General features: G+C 30.6%; 3 protein-coding genes across 5 annotated transcripts; all 3 read right to left on the reverse strand.

Moving 5' to 3' along the window:
* Positions 1–256: 256 nt before the first annotated feature.
* Positions 257–3,049, reverse strand: LOC101511898 (senescence/dehydration-associated protein At4g35985, chloroplastic-like). 3 transcript variants are annotated; one of them, XM_004503428.4, is made up of 5 exons: positions 1,959–3,049; positions 1,601–1,731; positions 1,353–1,519; positions 1,150–1,234; positions 257–612 (listed from the first exon to the last, which is right to left on the reverse strand). In XM_004503428.4, exons 1-5 carry the CDS (start codon positions 2,523–2,525, stop codon positions 453–455), a joined length of 1,110 nt encoding a protein of 369 aa, XP_004503485.1. In that variant the 5' UTR covers positions 2,526–3,049; the 3' UTR covers positions 257–452. The 3 variants fall into 3 exon arrangements, with proteins under 3 accessions (XP_004503485.1, XP_012572134.1, XP_004503486.1); XM_004503429.4 differs by having other exon boundaries at positions 388–562; XM_012716680.3 differs by lacking the exon at positions 1,150–1,234.
* A 137-nt stretch (positions 3,050–3,186) lies between these two features.
* On the reverse strand, positions 3,187–9,678 carry LOC101512425 (uncharacterized). The gene is made up of 14 exons (XM_004503430.4): positions 9,390–9,678; positions 7,763–7,818; positions 7,505–7,679; positions 7,004–7,105; positions 6,724–6,795; positions 6,259–6,375; positions 6,066–6,143; positions 5,821–5,883; positions 5,650–5,746; positions 4,933–5,011; positions 4,649–4,860; positions 3,935–4,080; positions 3,734–3,856; positions 3,187–3,642 (listed from the first exon to the last, which is right to left on the reverse strand). Exons 1-14 carry the CDS (start codon positions 9,468–9,470, stop codon positions 3,481–3,483), a joined length of 1,563 nt encoding a protein of 520 aa, XP_004503487.1. The 5' UTR covers positions 9,471–9,678; the 3' UTR covers positions 3,187–3,480.
* A 6,764-nt stretch (positions 9,679–16,442) lies between these two features.
* Positions 16,443–18,619, reverse strand: LOC101512745 (uncharacterized). Its single transcript, XM_004503431.4, has one exon. The coding sequence runs from the start codon at positions 18,380–18,382 to the stop codon at positions 16,730–16,732; it is 1,653 nt and encodes a 550-aa protein (XP_004503488.1). The 5' UTR covers positions 18,383–18,619; the 3' UTR covers positions 16,443–16,729.
* Between the last annotated feature and the right edge of the window lie 1,353 nt (positions 18,620–19,972).

Here is a 19,972-nt window from a genome sequence, read left to right on the forward strand (position 1 = left end):
TTTTTTTATAAAAGAAAGTTGTTTTGTTATAATTCTCTAATTTATAAAAAAAAAGTAATTTAGATTACAGTCGAAAGGTAATTATTTTAAAAATGAAATTTGACTTTTTTTAAATAATTTGTGTTTAACTTAATAAAAAGAAGTGTTTAAATAAAGAAAAAAAATGTGATGGATTATTTATCTTACCTCTATAAAATGCAAACTTGAAAGAATTTGCCAAATGTAAATGGTACATTTTTTCATTTAACATGCCAAATGCCAAACATGAGTTAATTTCCATTTAACATTTTTTGATATGAATTTGCATTACACCCTCCGAAAATAAAAGCTTAGGGCTTACGGATAAATTCTAAAAAGGTTAAAGCTTGAAATTGTAATGAATAGATATGTACAAAAATTAGTGATTAATAGCACCACATTTTACTGACAAACAATTTGATGGGAATTTTAATTTAATATTTAAAAGTTGCATTTTTGACAGCATTTTTGAGTACGCCATTGGTTGCTGGATTGATGGCCTTTCGTATCTTAAAGACATTCCAAGCTGTGTTAGCAGCATGTCCTGCAGTTGCAAAAACATGCTCAGTGGCTTCCCCAGCATTTTCCCCAAACCTGTTATTCATCAATTATATTTATGATGGATTAATTTTAATGTAAATTTGATATATTCATAAACAAGGCATATTTGTTACAACACAACTAAATCTATTCCATTCAATATTTTATTCTCAACTTGTAATAAATGTTAATCAATCTGGAATACCTATATTTCACAACTTTTTTTAAACACAAGGTTAATGAAGTGTTGCAACTCATGAACGTTGAAATCTATTGCAGTTGAAATACCTGAAATTGTGGTTAATATCGTTTCAATTCAGGTTAATAAAGTTTAATGAGTGATTTAATTTTGTTGACCAACATATGTGAACTACGTTAACCATGTAAGAAATTGTCGAATTTATTGGAATATTGTTTGACTCAATGGTGACCCTTGTTTTAGGCCATATATGTGAGATTTCTGATCAGGATATAGCTCTATATTTGGGAACTGATGTCACTTGAGGAACAAAAGAAATTATATATTTAGGAAGCTTGAAAGGGAACTAAAGATAAGTAGAATCAGTTGTTTTGATTGAGTCCACCCTTTACCTGTTAGAGACCATTCTGGATGCAGCTTTGGAGGTGGCAGAAAGAGTTTGTTTTTCAGCAGCTTCAGCTGCATCCAGAACTTTGTCTGCAGCATCAGAACAGAAATAAAAAAGTTAAGATGATTTTGTTGTTTCTTATTTGAAAGAAAGCATCACTGGTAATATGTGTACTATCATTAAGTGTTTTGATTTGGTTTTACTTACTGATTGCATCAAGGGAAGCCAACAACACCTCTCCAGGAAGCATCTTTAGAAATGCCTTTCCTGGTTGGGATTTAACCAAAGGAACCATCACTGATCCACTAACTATGCCAACACCATTAAGCAAAGATTTGCTTAACTTTTCTGTCATCTTAGACAGCTTCCTCACACTGCATTGCAAATACAAAAGAGTATTATCAGTAACACATAATCATCATCCACTTGTGCACTCCAGTGTCATTTTAGTATACCGTTTGAGGTTTTTATTGATCTTGTTCTTCTTCGAGGCACCAACACTCTTGTTGCTCATACTTTCCTTGGCCACAAAACTATTTTTCTCATCTGCATGACTATTTAGGATCATTTCTCCTCCTTTTTGAACCTGATGATTTTCACAAAAATGTTTAGTTTACTGTGTCACTAAGTGATATTTTTCAAGTAGCTTTTTAGTTGTCTTCCTGTTTTCACTTATTTCAACTTTATCAGTCATTCTTATCATAGTGTCACACACAATGCTTCTTACAACAAGATGTGAAAAGTGAAAAAGCAAAAAGCAAAAAGAAAAAAACTAAACTGCTCCATTAATATTTTGACAGTAAAACAAAAAACCTTGTTGGTGTAAGCATTGCTGCAAATGAAGATACCCTTCACAATCTGACCAGTCCCTCCTGCAATAACCTTGGAAAGAAAATGATTGTAATCATCAACCCTCGGAGCAAACTCCTTCCAATCAAGATCATTCTTGTTACTCAACTTCAAGCCAGAAAAGCAAGAGTGCTCTTTCAAAAATGAATCCAGCAAAACCAAACTTCCATAACTATCTTCTGCAAAGCTCAATCCATAGCTAAGAGGCTCACCGTCTTTCACGGGCAATGAAAACAAGTAATGGAGAGCATCTAGCTTCACTACAGGCTCATCTTTAGTCAAAGGCCAATGAAGATCATCTCCGACTTTTATAATTGTAGCAAGAGACACATCTTCGTCGAAGGTTTTGATGACCATGAAATGTCCTTGAGCTAGTTCAAAAGCTTCTCCTTCATCCATCAGATGAACTTTGCATTCTGGTATTTTTATCAGAACTTCTTGTTTGAGGTTCTTGGGTCCTGCATATTCTTCAACAGTACTTCCAGTTTCCATCGGTGGCATAGCTGTGGAGCCATGAAAGCAACACCCCATATCACTGCTTTGCCGTTGCTGTTTTCTCTTTCTTAGGAGTGGATTTGGAAATGTTAATGCAGAATTGGAGATGAAAGGTAAAGGTTTCCCATTTTGTTACTATAGATTATTTTGTTGCTTTATTCTGTTCTTGATGAATGGTGTTAAGTTGATACAACTTTCGGTGGAATGTAATATAAAGAAAAATAAAATAAAACTGAGAACTTGTTGAAAAATGTGTAGGAATATTCAATCCAAATAGGTTAAAAGCATTATTACAACTTGCACTCACCCACCAATGTGAAATCAAAGACTTTTATTGTGACCAACACTATATCTGTGTTGCACATCGCTCTCCTGAAACCATCACCTTTCTTGAGTAATATTTTGAAATTTTTAAATTGGAACTTTGTTTAAACTTCTTGTTTGCATTGTGGTAATTCATGTTGTGCGAGCAGAAACATAATAAATACTAATATAGTCTTTTGAACCATGGTAAAATAAAAACATTAACGATGATGACAAATATATATAAAAGGGATCAAATATGGAAATCCATTTAAAAAATAACTCAGGGCAAAATTTCAGGTTTTTCTCTTAACAACTGTTCTGATTTGTAAGTGCTTTATTTTGGTCCTTCGAATAAGCCTGTAATGTATGCTATGTGTGAACGAGATGAGAATAATGTGAACAGCACTCTGTTTATAAATTTTGCAAATTTTGTTGAGTAATGTGTTGCTTAAATTATATCACATAACTGTTACAATTACAAAATTAAGCCATGGGAAGGCTTGCACTGAAAAATAATAACGATTGAATGGGTAATGAAAAAATGGAACTAGGATTCCTACCACAATCTAAAACAATCAATCAAGAATGACCAAAACAATAAATGAGATCAATTTGATCTACCAACACCCAAGCTTCCAAAGTGAGGCAAAAGAGACAGAGTTTGAAGGCTCCATGAAGCTCTCTCCTAGTTATCAAATTTTTTGGGTTGATGCCATTGGGCCAGACTTCTGGACAAAGAACTGAGAAATGAACCTTTGGTAGGGATCCCTTTCTTTCCATATAAATGTTTCCCTCCCAAGTCTGTGAAAACTGGACTCATATCCTTGCTTCTTTCAGTTCTTTCAATCTGCAGAGTATACATTCAAATATATTTTGGTTGAGAAAACAGCTGTAGAAGAAATTAAGTCAGAGATGACATAAAGTCTTGACCAACTTACCTTGATAATTTTTCCATGTTTTAAATAGTAACGAATACCAGACCAATTGATACATTGAGAAAAATGAGACTTAATCGCAGACAGAGGGTATAGAAAGTTATCCACCACCAATGCAACGAACACCTGCTCAAAAAAAATTACTTTCTAACTCTAGCAACTAGTAATCAAGCACATAAAAAACAAGCAAGAAAAAATACTTACAAGACACCAATTATAGGTGGCGAGAGAAAGTTGTGGCGCCTCTGGAGATAGCATGTTGCATAGTTGAACTTCTATCCTTGTTAAGTTCCACATTGAAAGAAGTTCCACAAGAGTGCATATGGCTAGCAAGTTCACCAGTGATAACCCTGGAAAAGGAACAAGTAAAAATGCAAGAACTGAAAATGTAAGTTTAAATGAAAAAGTTCGTCTCAGTAATGTGTTTCAGTATTTTACGCCATTTTTCTTTCCATTTTCACAAGCCCTATCTATTCGTCAGGGATAAATAAATGTAGTAGTGGAGATGCAACTTTTAATAATGGGGTAGATAGTGTTATTTTTGGATTTAAAGTTCACTTGCCATCTCATTGCATCATTGGAACAAATAAAGTAATGAACCATGCCATGAGATTACAGACAGACCTGATTTGTCTATTTTATTTTAACATCCCACAAGTGGTCAGAACTTCAGAAGGTAATAACATAATTTTAATTATTACAATGTACTTGTACTAGTGCTATTCCTGAATGAAAAAACCCACAGCAATTTCAAATTTGTATATGTAGCTTGAGAGCATATCATGAATAGAGCATGAGAACTTCTAACACTGCAACTAAGTAGAACAATAACCTCTTACATAGCATCAGAATCCTACCAAAGTGTATCCATGAATCAACACTAACAACCTACCTAAAAAGGAAAAGTAGTGTGCTCACCAGCAAAAGTATAGTTCACTTCGTCAAGTGAGTATCCCTTACTATAAAATCTAAATGCTGCTGCAAGATGAATAATTGCCATAAAGTACGGTGCTACAAATCCCCATGACAAATAGCAGTGAGTGCCAAACAATGCGCGATTCATCACCCAATTAACAGTTGTTGTATATGACTCCAAAACGAATGTCTGTTTCCTCAAGTAATTCCAGTATCTACACGTTTGAAAAAACTAAATCATCAATATGAAAGGAAACTTTATTTTGCAGATGAGACTAGTCACAAACCTTCCAAAATTAAGATCACTAGCAAGGGGGTGAGGAAAGACAGCAACTGGGGGAGAAGTAATCAGTCTTTTATGAGCCCCTACAAAAGACAGCATTAAAGTAATTGTCAGAATATTAGGATTATTATTTGATTTAGTAGTCTAATGAGGCCGGTCGGGATTATAATAAAATCACTATACTAGTGTCTTACCTAGATTATTATTATAAATACGGGCATTAGTAGATTCCATCTTATCTTTATAATTTCAGCAACAATGAAGAACATAATAAACAGGATTGAAAGACTAAAAAATAGAGCAAGAAAAAATTTGGTCTATTCTAGTTTAATTACTGGAAGCTCATTGTATTTCCTTTCTGTACAAAGATCACAAATGTCAAAGGCAATACTTTTTATTAAAGGAATAGTTGCACAAAAAACAAGATATGGATTATAATGAAGTTTAATGAATAAAACATTACCTAAAAGAAAATTACTTCCACAAAACATAAGTTTTCTTGAAATTGCACACAAATAAGTATTAAAAAAAAACAAGAAGAAAATGCTCTTTATCAAATCTCTATAAAGAATCATTTTTTTATGGATCAATCATCAAGTAATCATTTCTTCAATGACTGATATAGATAGAGCAGCAATATATGATGATAAATGTATCGGAACTTTAGATGATCGAAGTGCTAATTACATCAAGAAATTTAATAAGAGAGCCAGAGATGTACCAGCTATGGCTGCAAGAGTCATATCATCAGAATATCCACCATCTTTAAGTCCTGAGACTACACCATAACGATCTTGCCTGAAGTCGTCGGCATGCATCTGGAATAAAAACTAACTAGTTAAAATTAAGCTTTTCTTTAAAACATCAACTGAGAAAGGTAAAAGCAACATGCCATCATACAGCCTCCCCACAGAAAGAAAGTTCTTCCACCAGTGGCAAAGCCCATCGAACAAGGCTGTATAAGAAAAAAAAGAAAAAGAAAAAGGATTAGGAAAAAAAAAGTTAAAATAATTCAATTAAAATTGACATATTGTGTGTGACTGGACGGAGGACACGGGTTTAAGTTGTGGAATCAGCCTCGTACACAGACATGTGCTGCAGAGATTGGAGAAAAAAAAGATGGAGATAGTTGTGTACCATATGATATTCATAGATGCAGTAACTTCCTAAACTTCCAGATGGCAAATCAAGAGGGTATCCAGTTTGAATAAATATCTGTGAAGCATCAAAACAATCAAGACCACAGTAAAAAAATCCTTGCTAGTAGAATTATAATTATTCTTGTTTACCACCTAAAAATAGATCAAGAAGAAACAAACTTAAGTAATACCTCGGGGTTCTTTTCCATCTCACGAGTGAGCGCTCCAATTGATCCAGGATGTATCCTAACATCATCATCCAAAAACAATACATACTTGCTGTCTTTGTGCATTTTCTCCACCCCAACCTGCCAAGGTGCCAATACTATGTAATACTAGTGTAGTTAGCAAAACATATCTACCAAGGATAGTCTAGTGACCTAACAAATCTACAAGAATATAAATGACTCAAACATTTGATATCAAATTATCAAAAAGTTAATACAGATCCTTCACACTTGTAATTAACTAGCAAGTGTTATGTGACGAAATCAGGAAATGAAATTATGTCTAACCACTAGTTAATGAAACAACTAAGACCGTCCCCAATTTCAACATAGAGTTAGATTGACTTCAAATAAATGTAAGGAACTAGTCAATAAATCTGTACTTGGAATTTGAAAGGACTATCAAAATATGTCAGTAAAATTCCATACCAATTGATTATGAATTTTTTGACTACAAGTTGTTGATAAACCAGCTACAACAACCTTAGCATCAACATCATCCTGCATATATCAAGCATTCAACCAATTTAGTGATATGCTGACAAGATTAGAATATACAATCCAAGAATTCGACGCAGAAGTTTCGCTGGTTCCAGCGGGGTAACGGGCTAAAACCAAACTGAAATGATTTGAAGGTTGCCAAACTTAATAGCAAGTAATTAAAATTATGAATGTGAAATTGGAGGGAAAATGTGGACTTATTTTATACCTCAAATTCTGATATTAGTCGTGATATAGCATGGTAAGCAGGATCCTCTGTGCTTTCGACCACAAAAAGAAATTCTAGAGGACCACCATAAAGAGACGTTATCTGCATATTTAAAAAAAAAAAAAAAACAGAATCATAATGATAATTTCCTATTAAAAAGAGATGCTCAGACTAAAAAGAAATGGTATAAACTCCAAGTATTAGCTTAAATAGATGTTTAAAATTGCAACCAATTATTGTTTATGCAGCAAAAATGAATTATCAATAGTATTCCCAAAATACCAATAAATCATACAATTGAAATTAGAATTCAAAGTTTAGGAAAATGAAAGAGAAAATATGTGAGATACATAAATACGCATAAGGTTAAATTAAATTTATAATTTTCAAGTCACAATGCATTATTTGTTGAAGAACCAATAAGGCAGGCACCACATGTAAGCCAAAAGAAGAAACAGTAACATCAAATAAGTTCCAGGAGAATGTGTCCTGAGTTCTTACCTGACTCCTCCAGTTGTGGAGATTGTGTTCTCCAAACCCTTTCAGGGGCATAACTACTGTTACTCTTGGAAGATTGACCTGATAGGAATGCTCAAGCTCATTAATGTCATGACAAAGGAAAGATAAACTATTGCCATTCTTCATAGCATCCTTCATTTGCTTTATCTCTCTGTTCCTGTAAGGGGAAAAAAGCAGTATTTCTCATAGAGGTGACAACGAAAGTGTTTCTGGACTCTGACATTATTGAGTAATGAGTACCTAACATAAGAAGCAAGAGCCCACCCAAGAGCAAGTGTTAAGCAAATCAAACATCCCTGGAGAGCAAACATAAAAAATTTCATAATGTGATTATTTATCATGATATTTCTCTTAAGCAACAAAGGTGGAGAAATACAAATCAAGATTTCAAGGAAACATGTTAATAATTATCGTGCAAAGGTTCAACCAAACCACAAGATCTATAGTAAGTTTACTTACACTACCGCTAATGTTCAAAGCCAGTATTCTGATACTTGAGATTCCATTACCTTCTTCATTAATTCCATTTCACTCAATAATCATGCAATTTCACAATTTCAATTTCATATGCAACTCATCGGTAAAACTCCTCCAACAATGTAGAACCCCCTATACCTAAAACGTTTCGTGTGTTGCAATGCAAGTATATTCTATATGTGAAAATAAAGCCTACAAGATATTTCGCTAGAAGGATTATGGATGTTGAATCTGTGAACATGACAGATGGGAAGCAACCCCAAGCTGATGCATCAATCATAAAAAAATTGTGGGATAAAATTTGTTAAAACGATTCCTAGGAGAAAGTAGAGATTAAACAGCTAAATCTCATGCATTTAAGGGTAGGTTAATACCATCCACATCCTACAAAGCAAAACCATTCATTCAATCTTCTTCATGGAAGCAGCAATCATATGAAGGGAAATTATACAGTGAATCACTTTGATAGGTGGTCTATGATAGAACAATACTTGAAAATCATTTGAAACTCCAACAACAACAAACGTCGCCTTCCCTTCCAGAAGTAGAACCTCACAATCATCCTCATGGCTGAAATTTTGACTCTATCAATCTGGCTTCAACAAAAATATAACATTGAAAAACAAATGTGTGCCGATATTCATTTTTCCATGTATTTTTCGAACAACACTCATCATGTCACAATCTCAACCATAAGGATGAGGATGACTGTGAGCTTCTATAATTGAGAGAGGCATTGTCTATGGTTGTTAGAGTTTCCAAAGATTTTTAAATGCGGGTCCACCATGGACATCCTATTAAGGTGACTTACGTTAGAACCCACCTCATACAAATAGGAATCCAGAAAGTAACAATAATTACTATACTTTCCAACAACCCCAAGTTGTTAAACCAAAAGCACAATTGTAAATTTTCTATGTCTATCCAAGAATCTTAACTCGTGTGGCACTAAGTACCCCATTTAACTACTTGATTCAAAAATCAAATTCCAATGAGTTCGTCAGGTTTGCTACCTTTCCACTCCAAAAACCCGTCGTAACAAAAAAAAAAAAAACATAATTGCTAATTACAACCAAAGTCAATAATAACCAAACCGAGTAGAATTGGCAATAAGCATAGAGATGGTGAAAAGGAAAAATTTCACATTGTAATATCAAACTCAAAACAAAACTTTATTCGTGAATGAACATTAATAATCAAACAATAGTAAGATTAAATTATTATTGAATATTATGAATATAAAGAGGAAAAAAGAAGTAAGCGAGAGAAACAAGAGTGCTTGAGTTGAACTAAAAAAAAAGAAGAAGGAATGATAGTAATTTTGTTGAAGAATTCGGAGGGAATTGCCGAAATGAAGAACAGAGAATAATCAAATAGAGAAGTGAAAAACCTGGATCTGAACGAAAACGGAGAAGGGACTACAAAAGGTTCTGCTGAGGGAGAAGAGGAATATATCAAACGATGAAGCCATTCTTCTGCAACTCTGTAACCTACCGCTCTCTCTCTCTCTCTATGTGTGTATATATATATATATATTCTTAGTTCGTCTCTGAAATGTCTCACTCTCTCTCTAGTTCATTCTGATAGGCATGGGCGGCATTGAAAGAGAGAGAGAGAGAAAAACAGAAGCTGGCAAGAGAGAGAGAAACCGAACACAGGTAACGCTTTGCACGAAAGGTTTAATTTTATTTAAAATTATGGGCCATTCTTAACAAATGTGATTCAATTGTCTTAACACTCGTTAAGAAAATAAAGTCAAATATATTTTGAATCAAAGCTTTTATTTTTTTATAATTTTAAAAATTATGAATTATATTTCTGTTAAGATTTTTCTTCTAGAATTAGATTTTTAGCAAATGTTTTGGATTAATATTTATATAAAACCAATTGTTAATTGGTGCTAAGACGGTATTTTACTCGTTAATCGTGTCCTTATAAAATATGTCAATTAAATCTAATGAAATAAGTGAAATTGATTAGATGTAATTATAAAAATTGAATGTGATTGATGTTAGTTATACAATTATTTTTTTCTATAAACTATCCAGGATAATTTTGGTATCATTGAAAATATCCTACACCGAATTCTTTTAATTTTTTATTTTATTTGTTTGGTTCGAATTGACAAATCAATTTCTATTCAATGCAAATTCAAACAATCACTTCGTCTCCGTCAACGTTTGAGAAACTTTAATTTTGTTATATTTATAGATTTTGTTAGATTTGTATGTCTTTTTTCGTATTAATCTAAGTTTGCGAGTTTGTTCGTAAATTTATCTTTTATAAATTTAACAAATTTGAATTGTATTATTTACAATGGATTTAATTTTGACTAATTTGAATAAATGAATATTAGTTTTTTTAGTAAAATAACAATAATAATATCATTGTTTTTAAACCTTATGCGTGGCTTAGTTTTTAAAAGTCATTAAAGATTCTAATGACAATCGAGTTGAAAAATAGTTCTCATCTTCTTTATCGTTGAGATTATTGATGATGGTCGATAGGAGACAATTTGAGTTTTATGAGGTACAATTGTTCTTCTTTATTTTATCAGATTAACATTAATCAAATCATTGTTTCAACAGTAGAAATCAAGTCGTTAATTCATTCTTCCAATAAGTGTCATTGATCGTTGTTAGTGTTTTAAGAAACTTTTAAGCATTGATCTACGATAGATCACATTTATGTGTAGATAAAAGGTGGTTCAATATAGCATCTGTCATTGTTTCTATCGTAAAAACAAGAAAGACTATTAATTTGTATTTTCAACAAATATCACTATCATTGATTATCGTTAGATTTTCAAATTATTTCATCTATTTTTATACTTCTTCATCTGACATTCTTAAAAGTGTTTTATAATTTTAATTTTTATTTTAATTTAACTGTTTTTTCTTTTCCTTTTATTATTTTATTCTTTTATTAGTGTGCAAATCAACACTAACAACAGTTTCAAACTACTAATTTAAATAGCAGTCGCAAAGTACTATAAGATTATTTAAAAAATTTAAGTTATTCGATTTGTAAAAAATAATAAAATTGTAAGGAAAATAGTTTAAATTAATTTTAGAAGAGAAAAAGGATAATTAAAAAGTTTAAAATAGCAAGTAGAATGATTTGGTTTATTATATATATGACATTCTTATGGACATATAAGAACTCGAGTTTAGTTTTACTTGTGAAGCATGAAATTTCTTCAATATCGTTTGTTAAAATACCATCCTACTCTTGTTTAGCAAGAAAAGATCCAAATACTATTATTTCCCATTGAAGAATTTAAGAGGAATATTCTATACGATATCTTATTTCCCATCACTACCTGTTTGTGTATGTTAAACGATTAAAATTGATTCCTTTCACTTTCATAATAAAGTATTATTTCCTTAATTTATTTTGTTTATGGTTATGTCGCTTTATATATAATTATTAATTACGAACATCACTGTTTCTTTATGAAATCTGTCGTTGGATTGGTAGTTGCTTGTAGGGAGAGAAGAATGGTAGTATGCAAGGTGTCAAGTGCTTATTCGTAGTAATCACCCAACAGAGAAGGTGCCTTTCCTTAACAATCCGAATCTTTCGTTTCAAATTTCACATGTCCCTTTTTAATCACAATTTCCTTTTGTTGGTGGGGCATTATAAACGACATCATCTTTCACTTCACAATTCACATGGCTTCTCGTACCACTTCTTTGGACTATTTTTATATATATAATAAAATTAAATAAATTTTTGTTTGTCATTTATACAAGTTAGTCAAGTGACGTTTGCCTAAAAAAAAGTTACTCAAGTGGCTTTTAATATGCACAAGCGTATAATATGTAAAAAGAAGAATAAAATGGAAAGCTTCATATTCCATCCTAAATCTTTTCAAAAATCTAATTTTTTTTAAATCTACTAATTTTACATGTTTTGGATAAATCAATTAAAAAATATATTTTTATATCTTTAAAAATATTGAGGACAAGAAAACAAAGACTAAAAAATACAGAGTATAAATGAAATATGATAGTCTAGTTTTTAACAAATATTGGATTGATGAAGTGCATTTATCGTAATCCCACACTTTTTCTTTAGATTCTTCTATTCTTATCTATCTCATTTTTTTCTTAATTACTCAAGACCTCCACCTTAGTAGAACCTTTTTAGCCACCGATAGACACGTCACCACCACGTTTCTATTTCTCTTCTACAAAACTCACATTTATTGTTAAACTAAATAATTTGAATTCATAGACCATGGCCTTCATAGGTTGTTTCTGACCACCGTGAACTTGCTCAAAGAAAATAAACATTGGATGTGTGTTTCTCATTGCAATTTGCGAACTCTCTTTATTGTACTACTTCTTGTCTATTTTAAGTTTTATGTTCACCTAGAACCATATATGTAATGACAAGGACAAATAAATTTTCTTTAAAGCTGACCAAAACATAAATAGACCTAAAATAAATATTATTTTGAAGTTTTTTAAGTCTATAATCGTATATTAGTTAAATTAATAAATTTTATGAAAAAATATTTTTTATATACTTTAGAATAAAAATATCATTTTTTAAATTAATATTATCGATTTTATATAATATTTCTATTTTAATTATTAATTAAATTAAATAATTTAATGTTTGTTGAGAAAATATTAATTTTAAATTTTAAAATATTAATTTATATGATATAAATTTAATAGTTGAAATAATAAATGTGGATTTATTGGCAGTCAAATAACAAATAGAATCAGTTATATAAGGCCCATATCACCACTAACAACACATCTTTGACATACATCCTTCGACTCACATACACAACAAATAAATTTTAGTGATGGTTGAACATCCATTTTTTTAAATACTAGTTTTGTTTATTAAAAAATATATAATTGATTATATAGTAACTTTGTATCGATGAATTAATTATATGGTAATTTGGTTCAAGATGATTGGTTGTGAGGCTTGGTGGGAGTATTAATGTTGATTTTGATAATTGTATTGATGAATTAATGAGTTGTTGTATTCATGGATGAATGAAAGGGTAGTACTGCATTCCCATGGAATAAAAGTTGAAGATAGATTATAATAAAATTGGTGGTCCTACTTGATTCAATAGTGAAAAGTGTAATTGGTCCATCGTGGAAATGTTTAATAGTGGTCCAATTTAAAAGTCATCAGTTACTAATTCATTTTGTTACTATTACTAAAGTGAATATTTTGTTTCACATAACTAGAATAACTATTTGAGTGCTTTTTGAAGATTCTGAATAGAACTTGACCTTGAACTACAAAGAAGAGACTCCTCCAACAACACCAATGACCTGGATCGACCCAATCCAAAAAAAATATTTTTTAAAATATAAAATAATAACATAAAATTATAGATATTACATAAATAAATAAAAAAATTTATCAGTTACACATATATATTAAAAATAAGATTTAATGTGGATAAAATGATTTTTAAAACATATAGTTAAATAAAAATGATTTTAGTATATATTTATTAGTTGTGAAAAAAAAAATATATATATATATATATATATAGTTGAATAGACTGGATTTGAACCATAGACAAAATATTTACTAACTACGCTAACTTATAATTATAAATAAACTTGTAATATAATTAATAATAGCATAAACTATTTGTTTGAATATTTTTTTTTTAAATAATTATATTTTTGAGGTATAAAACTCTTACCACAACTTGGACCGATCGTGCCAACTAAGGGCGTTGGTGTTAGTGGTGGGTCTAAAATTTTACTCTATTTTAAATATTTTATTTTTGTTTCACAACTTTGATTCGTTTAGAAAATTAAAATATAATTAATGATATTTTTCTTTTATATTCTTAAATTTAAAAAAAATATATATTATATGAATTTTATTTTTATTTAATAAATAAAGAGTAAAAATGACTAAATTAATTTAAATTTACTATTTCTTAATATACCTATTTAAATTTAAAAGAGTTAAAGTTCATGATAAAGTGAATAAATCTGACGGAACACTTATAAGCTTACGACTTTTTTTTATAGTTGACTTTTAAAAGTTCACCTTTATGATGTACAAGTGAGATAAATTTTGCATCATTTATAAATTTAATTTCATCTTTAGATTAAATGAAGTATGATAGAACTTATTAATCTAATAATACAAATAAATGTGTACATGTTCAAATCTATATTGCTTGTTTGCATTAGACAAAGTTGATTATTAATACCATAGTTTATGAAAGTGCTCATAATAATGTTCGTTATACTTATCCCTCTCTGAACCACTGGGGAAAATACTGCAATTTATTTATTTCTGAAACTGATGCTTAAGTTGCTCACTATTATTAAGGTATTGGTAAGCATTAATATTCTTGATAACAATTTGAAGAGGTTCTAATTCCTTATCATCTTCCTTGATTGAGTTGAGGTTGGTGTTTGTGTAATCAACATTTGTGCATGCTTACAAAATATAGCTGTCAGGAAAATCTTTGTTGTTTTAATCTTAAAAATTAAATATTTAATAAAAATAAAGTATAATTTTAATAATTATAAATATAGTAAAATAAATATTTAGTATCTATAAAATTTTATTTTTAGCCTCTATAAAAAAATTCTCTACTTTTTAATCCTTAAATTTTATTTATTTATTTTTAGTTTTTAATTAGAAAAAATTTACAAAAAATTAATATTTTTAATCTTTAAAAAAGTATTTATTTATCAAAATAAAAACTAAAAGGTAATAAAAAAAATATTTGGAAAACTAAACTTACAAAATCATAATTTTATAAAGATTAAAAACATATTTAACAAAAGAAAAATTACAATCCTTTATGAATGAGATCTTGTATAATTGAGCTGCATGCATAGAACCATCACTGTCTCTCTAAATGCATTTTTTGGTCTTCTTATTTCTGTTGATTCATGATTTTATTTTCTTTTTATTTTTAAATTTAAAAACATAATCCTCATGTATCAAATTTCATAAAAAATTTCTACCACTTAATTTGAAACTTATATGTATTGACATGTAAAGTTGAATAATTAATTGACAAGTCACAAGGTAATGTAAAATGACAAAATTTTGAGTTTAGAATTCAAAGAGAGCATTCAGTACATTTCCTTATGTGCTAATCAAACACAGAGCCGTCCCAAACGACAACACCACCTGCCACTGACAGGTCAACTTATGACTCACATTCACTTTAACGATATTATTTAAATATTTTTTAAGCCTTCGCAAGCTTATTGAGTCACACTTTTTACAAATTACAACATTTCACTCTTCAACCTTTCATTGGAGCTAATAAATCAAGCTAGTGCATACAGCCAGATCAATACAAATCTGGACCCTCATCCATGATAAGGATCAACTTTATCCACCCCTAAAGTTTCTAAAAAAGTAAACATGGTTCTAGAAGTATACATCTAGATAAATACTGTTTTGTCAGAAAGTACAAACCCGGAGAGCACAAAAACTATGTTTGTTTTTAGATGTAAACTTGGGAAAGGGGATGAGAAAAGTTCCTCCCCTTGATAAAGCAGAAGTTTAATTGAAACTAGTCCACTGGTGAGACAACTAAGGAACTGTTTCAATAGGATTATTTGAATTTATTTATGACACAAACACTTATGAAAACAACTAATAACATGTCCATAAGCTCTTTTCAATTAATTTCCATACACTATTCTGGATAACTTAGGAAAACAACTTATAACTTATACAAAAATAATTTAATACAGTAAAAAACAGCTTAGACATTAGTGTTTATGCTATAAGCTCCTTAAACAAATAGGGCCTAAGGCCCAAGCTATAGACCCCACGCCCACCAGCACAAAAAGGCCAGCTGTGATAAAAAGGCTCAACCTAAAGCAGGCATTGTTTAGCAGTTGCAGTCATATCATAAACTTACAAAACTTTTTTTTTTTACAGTAAACTTACAAATCTTAATTAAATTACAAATAATAATAACCAACTTATAACTACCTATAGCAAACTCGGAACAATATCTGGCACTCACTGAATGTTATAAGGTGTAAACTCACCAAGGATGGCTCAGACTGTCATGCTCAATACATGCAGAAGATGTTTAAAAATTATTTTAAGGGTCAAGAGTGAAAATTGGCAATGCACCATTGTGATAGCATTCCTATACGTTAGAAAGTATTTCTGAAATACTAACAGTGTTTGAATGTGTAGTCCAGCGGTATGAGTTTAGACATTAAAGAAACATTAAAAAGGATGTAGTGTTGAATCCTATTACTGTCAAATTTCTCCTCCCCCTAACAAACTAACCACTATAACTAGTAACAATTGGCAAAATTGAGGACAAGAAATAACCATTTCATAAACTTCAGCACATAGCCACATAGATTCAGTAACCACGAAAAAACTAAATAACAATTAAAAAAAAGCAATAACAACTAAAAATAAACATATGTTATAAACTAGGTTGGTATTGAAAAAAAATCATATCTGAACCTTAAAATTAAACCAATACACCTATAATTAAAAACTAATATAAATCCATATACTAAGAGAACTTCAAATTGATAACCAAAAGAAGCTTCAAACTTGTGTCCAATATATTGAATCATCAAGTTAAAATGCAGTCAAAATTTGTGAACCAACTAATCAATCCTGTTCTAGATAAGACCAACTTTCCCCGATCAATTATAGAAAAGGATAAACTACATTGTATAAGACACTATGAGAGCAGACTAAATAAATTGAGGCCTTGCAATCTCACTCAGAAATTGGTCTATTCCCGTCCGGCAAAGAATCAACAGAGCTTTTACCAATTAAGTGGTGAAGAAGCACGCCTGCTGCTACACTAACATTTAAACTTTCCACAGCCAAAAATGAAAGGAACTCGTTACCCGTGCTCTCGCTATTCAAACCGGTACTTTCACCTTCTAATTCACTAGTATTTAAGTCTGGAGGAATATTACCACAAATTTTAACCAACTGAGTACATGATCTCTCCACCAAAGGCCTCAAACCAGTGCCCTCACTTCCTAAAACAAGAATAGTCGGCGGACCAGGTTCAATCTCATTCAAAGAAATAGCTTTCGAGGAGACAGATCCTCCAATAACTCGCCAACCGTTTTCGGCTGAAGACACTAAGAATTGCATCATGTTCTTGCAATATCTAAGTTCCATTAATTCAAGTGAGCCTGCACTTGCTTTACTCACAACACCACTCAATGGAGCAGAATTCTTAGCACATAACACTATTCCAGAAGCTCCGAAAAAATACGAAGACCTAATAATTGCTCCCAAATTCTGAGGATCGGTAACTTCATCCAATGCTACCCAAAGAGAACCTTTCCCTTCCTCAACAGAAACAGGTTCTAATTCCTTAATTTTCACCATCTCAAGCGGCGATGCGTCTAAAACCAAACCTTGATGAGGTCGGTTATCAGCCACCATATTCAAATCATGCTTTGATGCTTCTTTTATACTTAAATTCATCTTTTCAGCAATCTTTAGAACCCTTTCAAACCCTTTCTTGTCCTTCTTCTTCCTATTGTTGCTACTCAAATCCAAACCTTGTTGCACATGCAATGCATAGAATTCCCTTCTACCAGATAACAAGGCAGCCAAAACTGGACCAACTCCATAGATTCCCTCACCAACAATCTTAGGCACAGTTGACTCAGTTGCCTCTTTCCATGTCTTTCTACCCCAATTCTCTTCCCTATCGAATCTTCGAAATTCTGGTCTTTCCAATCCACCTTTTGCTCTAAGCACCCCTTTGACCCTAGTCCTTATATTATCCCACCTTGGATCATCAACAGCCTCATTTTCCTCCTCTTCCATTTCATCAACAACTCTTTCTTCAACATTATCATTAAACTTCCCATATCGGCTACCCCTATCGTTTCTACGCTCTCTCACCTTCTCAACCAACCCATTATTCTTTCCCTTACTTGGTGCACCTAAAACACCACCTTTCATAGAAAATGCTGCTGAATTTGATCTAGGTTTAAATTCAGGAACTGTTGAATTCTCTAACCTATCAACTGATTGCTCCCAAGAAGACTTACCACTCTGAATGGAACTACCAACATTGCTTCTTTTTGCTTTCTGCACCCCCTTATCTTCCTTAACTTCATACTTTTCTAGCCAAGGTAGTCGCTCTTCTGCACTTTCAGCACTAGAGAAACTTCTTCTAGCGGCACAATATCTTCTAGCGATATGTAGAATCAACCCGTATGAATTTGGTAGTTTTCCCATTTGAAAGGTTCCAAATTTATTTGTAAAGATGGGTTTTTTGTGAGAAGCGAGTGGTAAAAATTGGGGTTTTAAGGTGGAGAGTGAATTGAAGCATGTGGGATGGGAAGATAATTTGGCTGCGAGAGGAAATGCTTGGGTTTTGGAGATATTGGTATACATTGAAGTAACAGGAGTAGTGAAAGACTATGAATTATTGGAAACGGAAAAGCGGAGAGTGATTTCAAATGTTTATATAGTGGATTAAGGAAGGAAGAAAAGTGTGCATTGAAATTGTCTTATCCTCGTTCATTTGATTCCATTCATGTTGAAAATTAGGAAATTAGGGCATCGTATCGTACAGAACCCATACTCCATACAAGGCGAGTAGCTATCGAATTCAGATGGGACGAAACTAAACGATACCGTTCCATTTTCTTCCATAATAAACAATATTTAAATTTTTTTTTTTGTTTCTACACATTTTCAACTTTTTATTTTAAAATTTGTAATAAAAAAAAAGCAATACAACTTTTAACTATTATAAAATTATCTTTATATGTAATTTTAGTCTCTAATTTTAAATTAATTTATATTTTTGTAAATACAATTACAATATAAAAAAAATTGAATGTAAAAAATGAGTTTAAAATTTAATATTTTTTATTGTTTTAAGATTCGATTTATATTTTTTATTTTGTTTGATATTTTTATATTAAAATTTTTTCATATATGACTAATTCAAAGTAAGAAATTTTAAATTTTATGAAATAGCTTTTTATAATATTGTAAATACTCTTACAAAAATTATTTGAAAGAATATTTATTGACGAAGAATAATTAAATATCTTACATTTCAACGAAGAGTAAAATTATTTGAATTTTGTATGACTACAATTTTTATCATTTTTTTACATAAATTAAAATTAAAATATTAAAATTATATATAGACAAAAACATACTTAACTTATAAAATAAATAATATTTAAGAGGTCATAAGTTCAAGTACTTAGATGAGATAATAAATTTCTGTTCCAATTGCTTATGCAACAATCTAAAATCTATTGAAGAAAGATTTTGTCCCGCATTAAGGTCTTACTTAACTCGAGAATAATATCTTGTTCATCAAAAAAAACTTTAATTTTTATTTAATTTGAGTAAACACACTTGAAAAAAATTATTGATATCAAATAATAGTGAGATCAGCTTCCAAATCGACCACAAACAGAGGGGAAGAAATAAAGAGATTCTTATCTCCAAACAACATCATTAATCAATTGATCTTGTTTTAGTCGCACACACAAAAAAAAGGTCTAACTAATAAATATCAATAAGGCATGCACTTGTTAAATAACCATAAAGGAAAATTAATTGGCAGTGCCAAAATTTTAACTTTTAAAAAATTAAATGCACAAACTTTACTCATATGCAATATACAATTTATTTTTTTAATTATTTAAATAAGGACATTTGTTAGCATTGTTCTAATACAATAGCCTCATAAATTATTAATAGTATTTATTCTACACTTTTTTAACAAATACTCTTAAAACACTTATTAACATTTATCTATTATTGTTCATACTACGTTATGTCATTGTAATTTCTTTCAATAAATTATTTAAAAAAAATATTTCAATAAATGATGAACAAATGTTACATTAATTTTTTAAAATATTTCATTAAATTAAACAAAACTTTAATTAAATGAGTAACAATATCTAAGTCATATATATATATTGATCGGTTGAACTATTGCACTACTTTATATTG

The sequence above is a fragment of the Cicer arietinum genome, chromosome 6, assembly GCF_000331145.2.
Source record: "Cicer arietinum cultivar CDC Frontier isolate Library 1 chromosome 6, Cicar.CDCFrontier_v2.0, whole genome shotgun sequence".
Taxonomy (NCBI): Eukaryota; Viridiplantae; Streptophyta; class Magnoliopsida; order Fabales; family Fabaceae; genus Cicer; species Cicer arietinum.

Excerpts from the sequence above, each read along its gene's own strand:
- LOC101511898 (XM_004503428.4), bottom strand. The coding sequence starts at position 2,525 with ATGGGGTGTTGCTTTCATGGCTCCACAGCTATGCCACCGATGGAAACT. Across the intron at positions 1,520-1,600 it reads ATCAATAAAAACCTCAAACG|TGTGAGGAAGCTGTCTAAGA; the intron begins GTATACTAAAAT and ends TTTGCAATGCAG. Across the intron at positions 613-1,149 it reads TCCAGAATGGTCTCTAACAG|GTTTGGGGAAAATGCTGGGG; the intron begins GTAAAGGGTGGA and ends GATGAATAACAG.
- LOC101512425 (XM_004503430.4), bottom strand. The coding sequence starts at position 9,470 with ATGGCTTCATCGTTTGATATATTCCTCTTCTCCCTCAGCAGAACCTTT. Across the intron at positions 6,376-6,723 it reads AAAAAATTCATAATCAATTG|GTTGGGGTGGAGAAAATGCA; the intron begins GTATGGAATTTT and ends GCACCTTGGCAG. Across the intron at positions 4,081-4,648 it reads AGTGAACTATACTTTTGCTG|GGTTATCACTGGTGAACTTG; the intron begins GTGAGCACACTA and ends TTCCTTTTCCAG.
- LOC101512745 (XM_004503431.4), bottom strand. The coding sequence starts at position 18,382 with ATGTATACCAATATCTCCAAAACCCAAGCATTTCCTCTCGCAGCCAAA.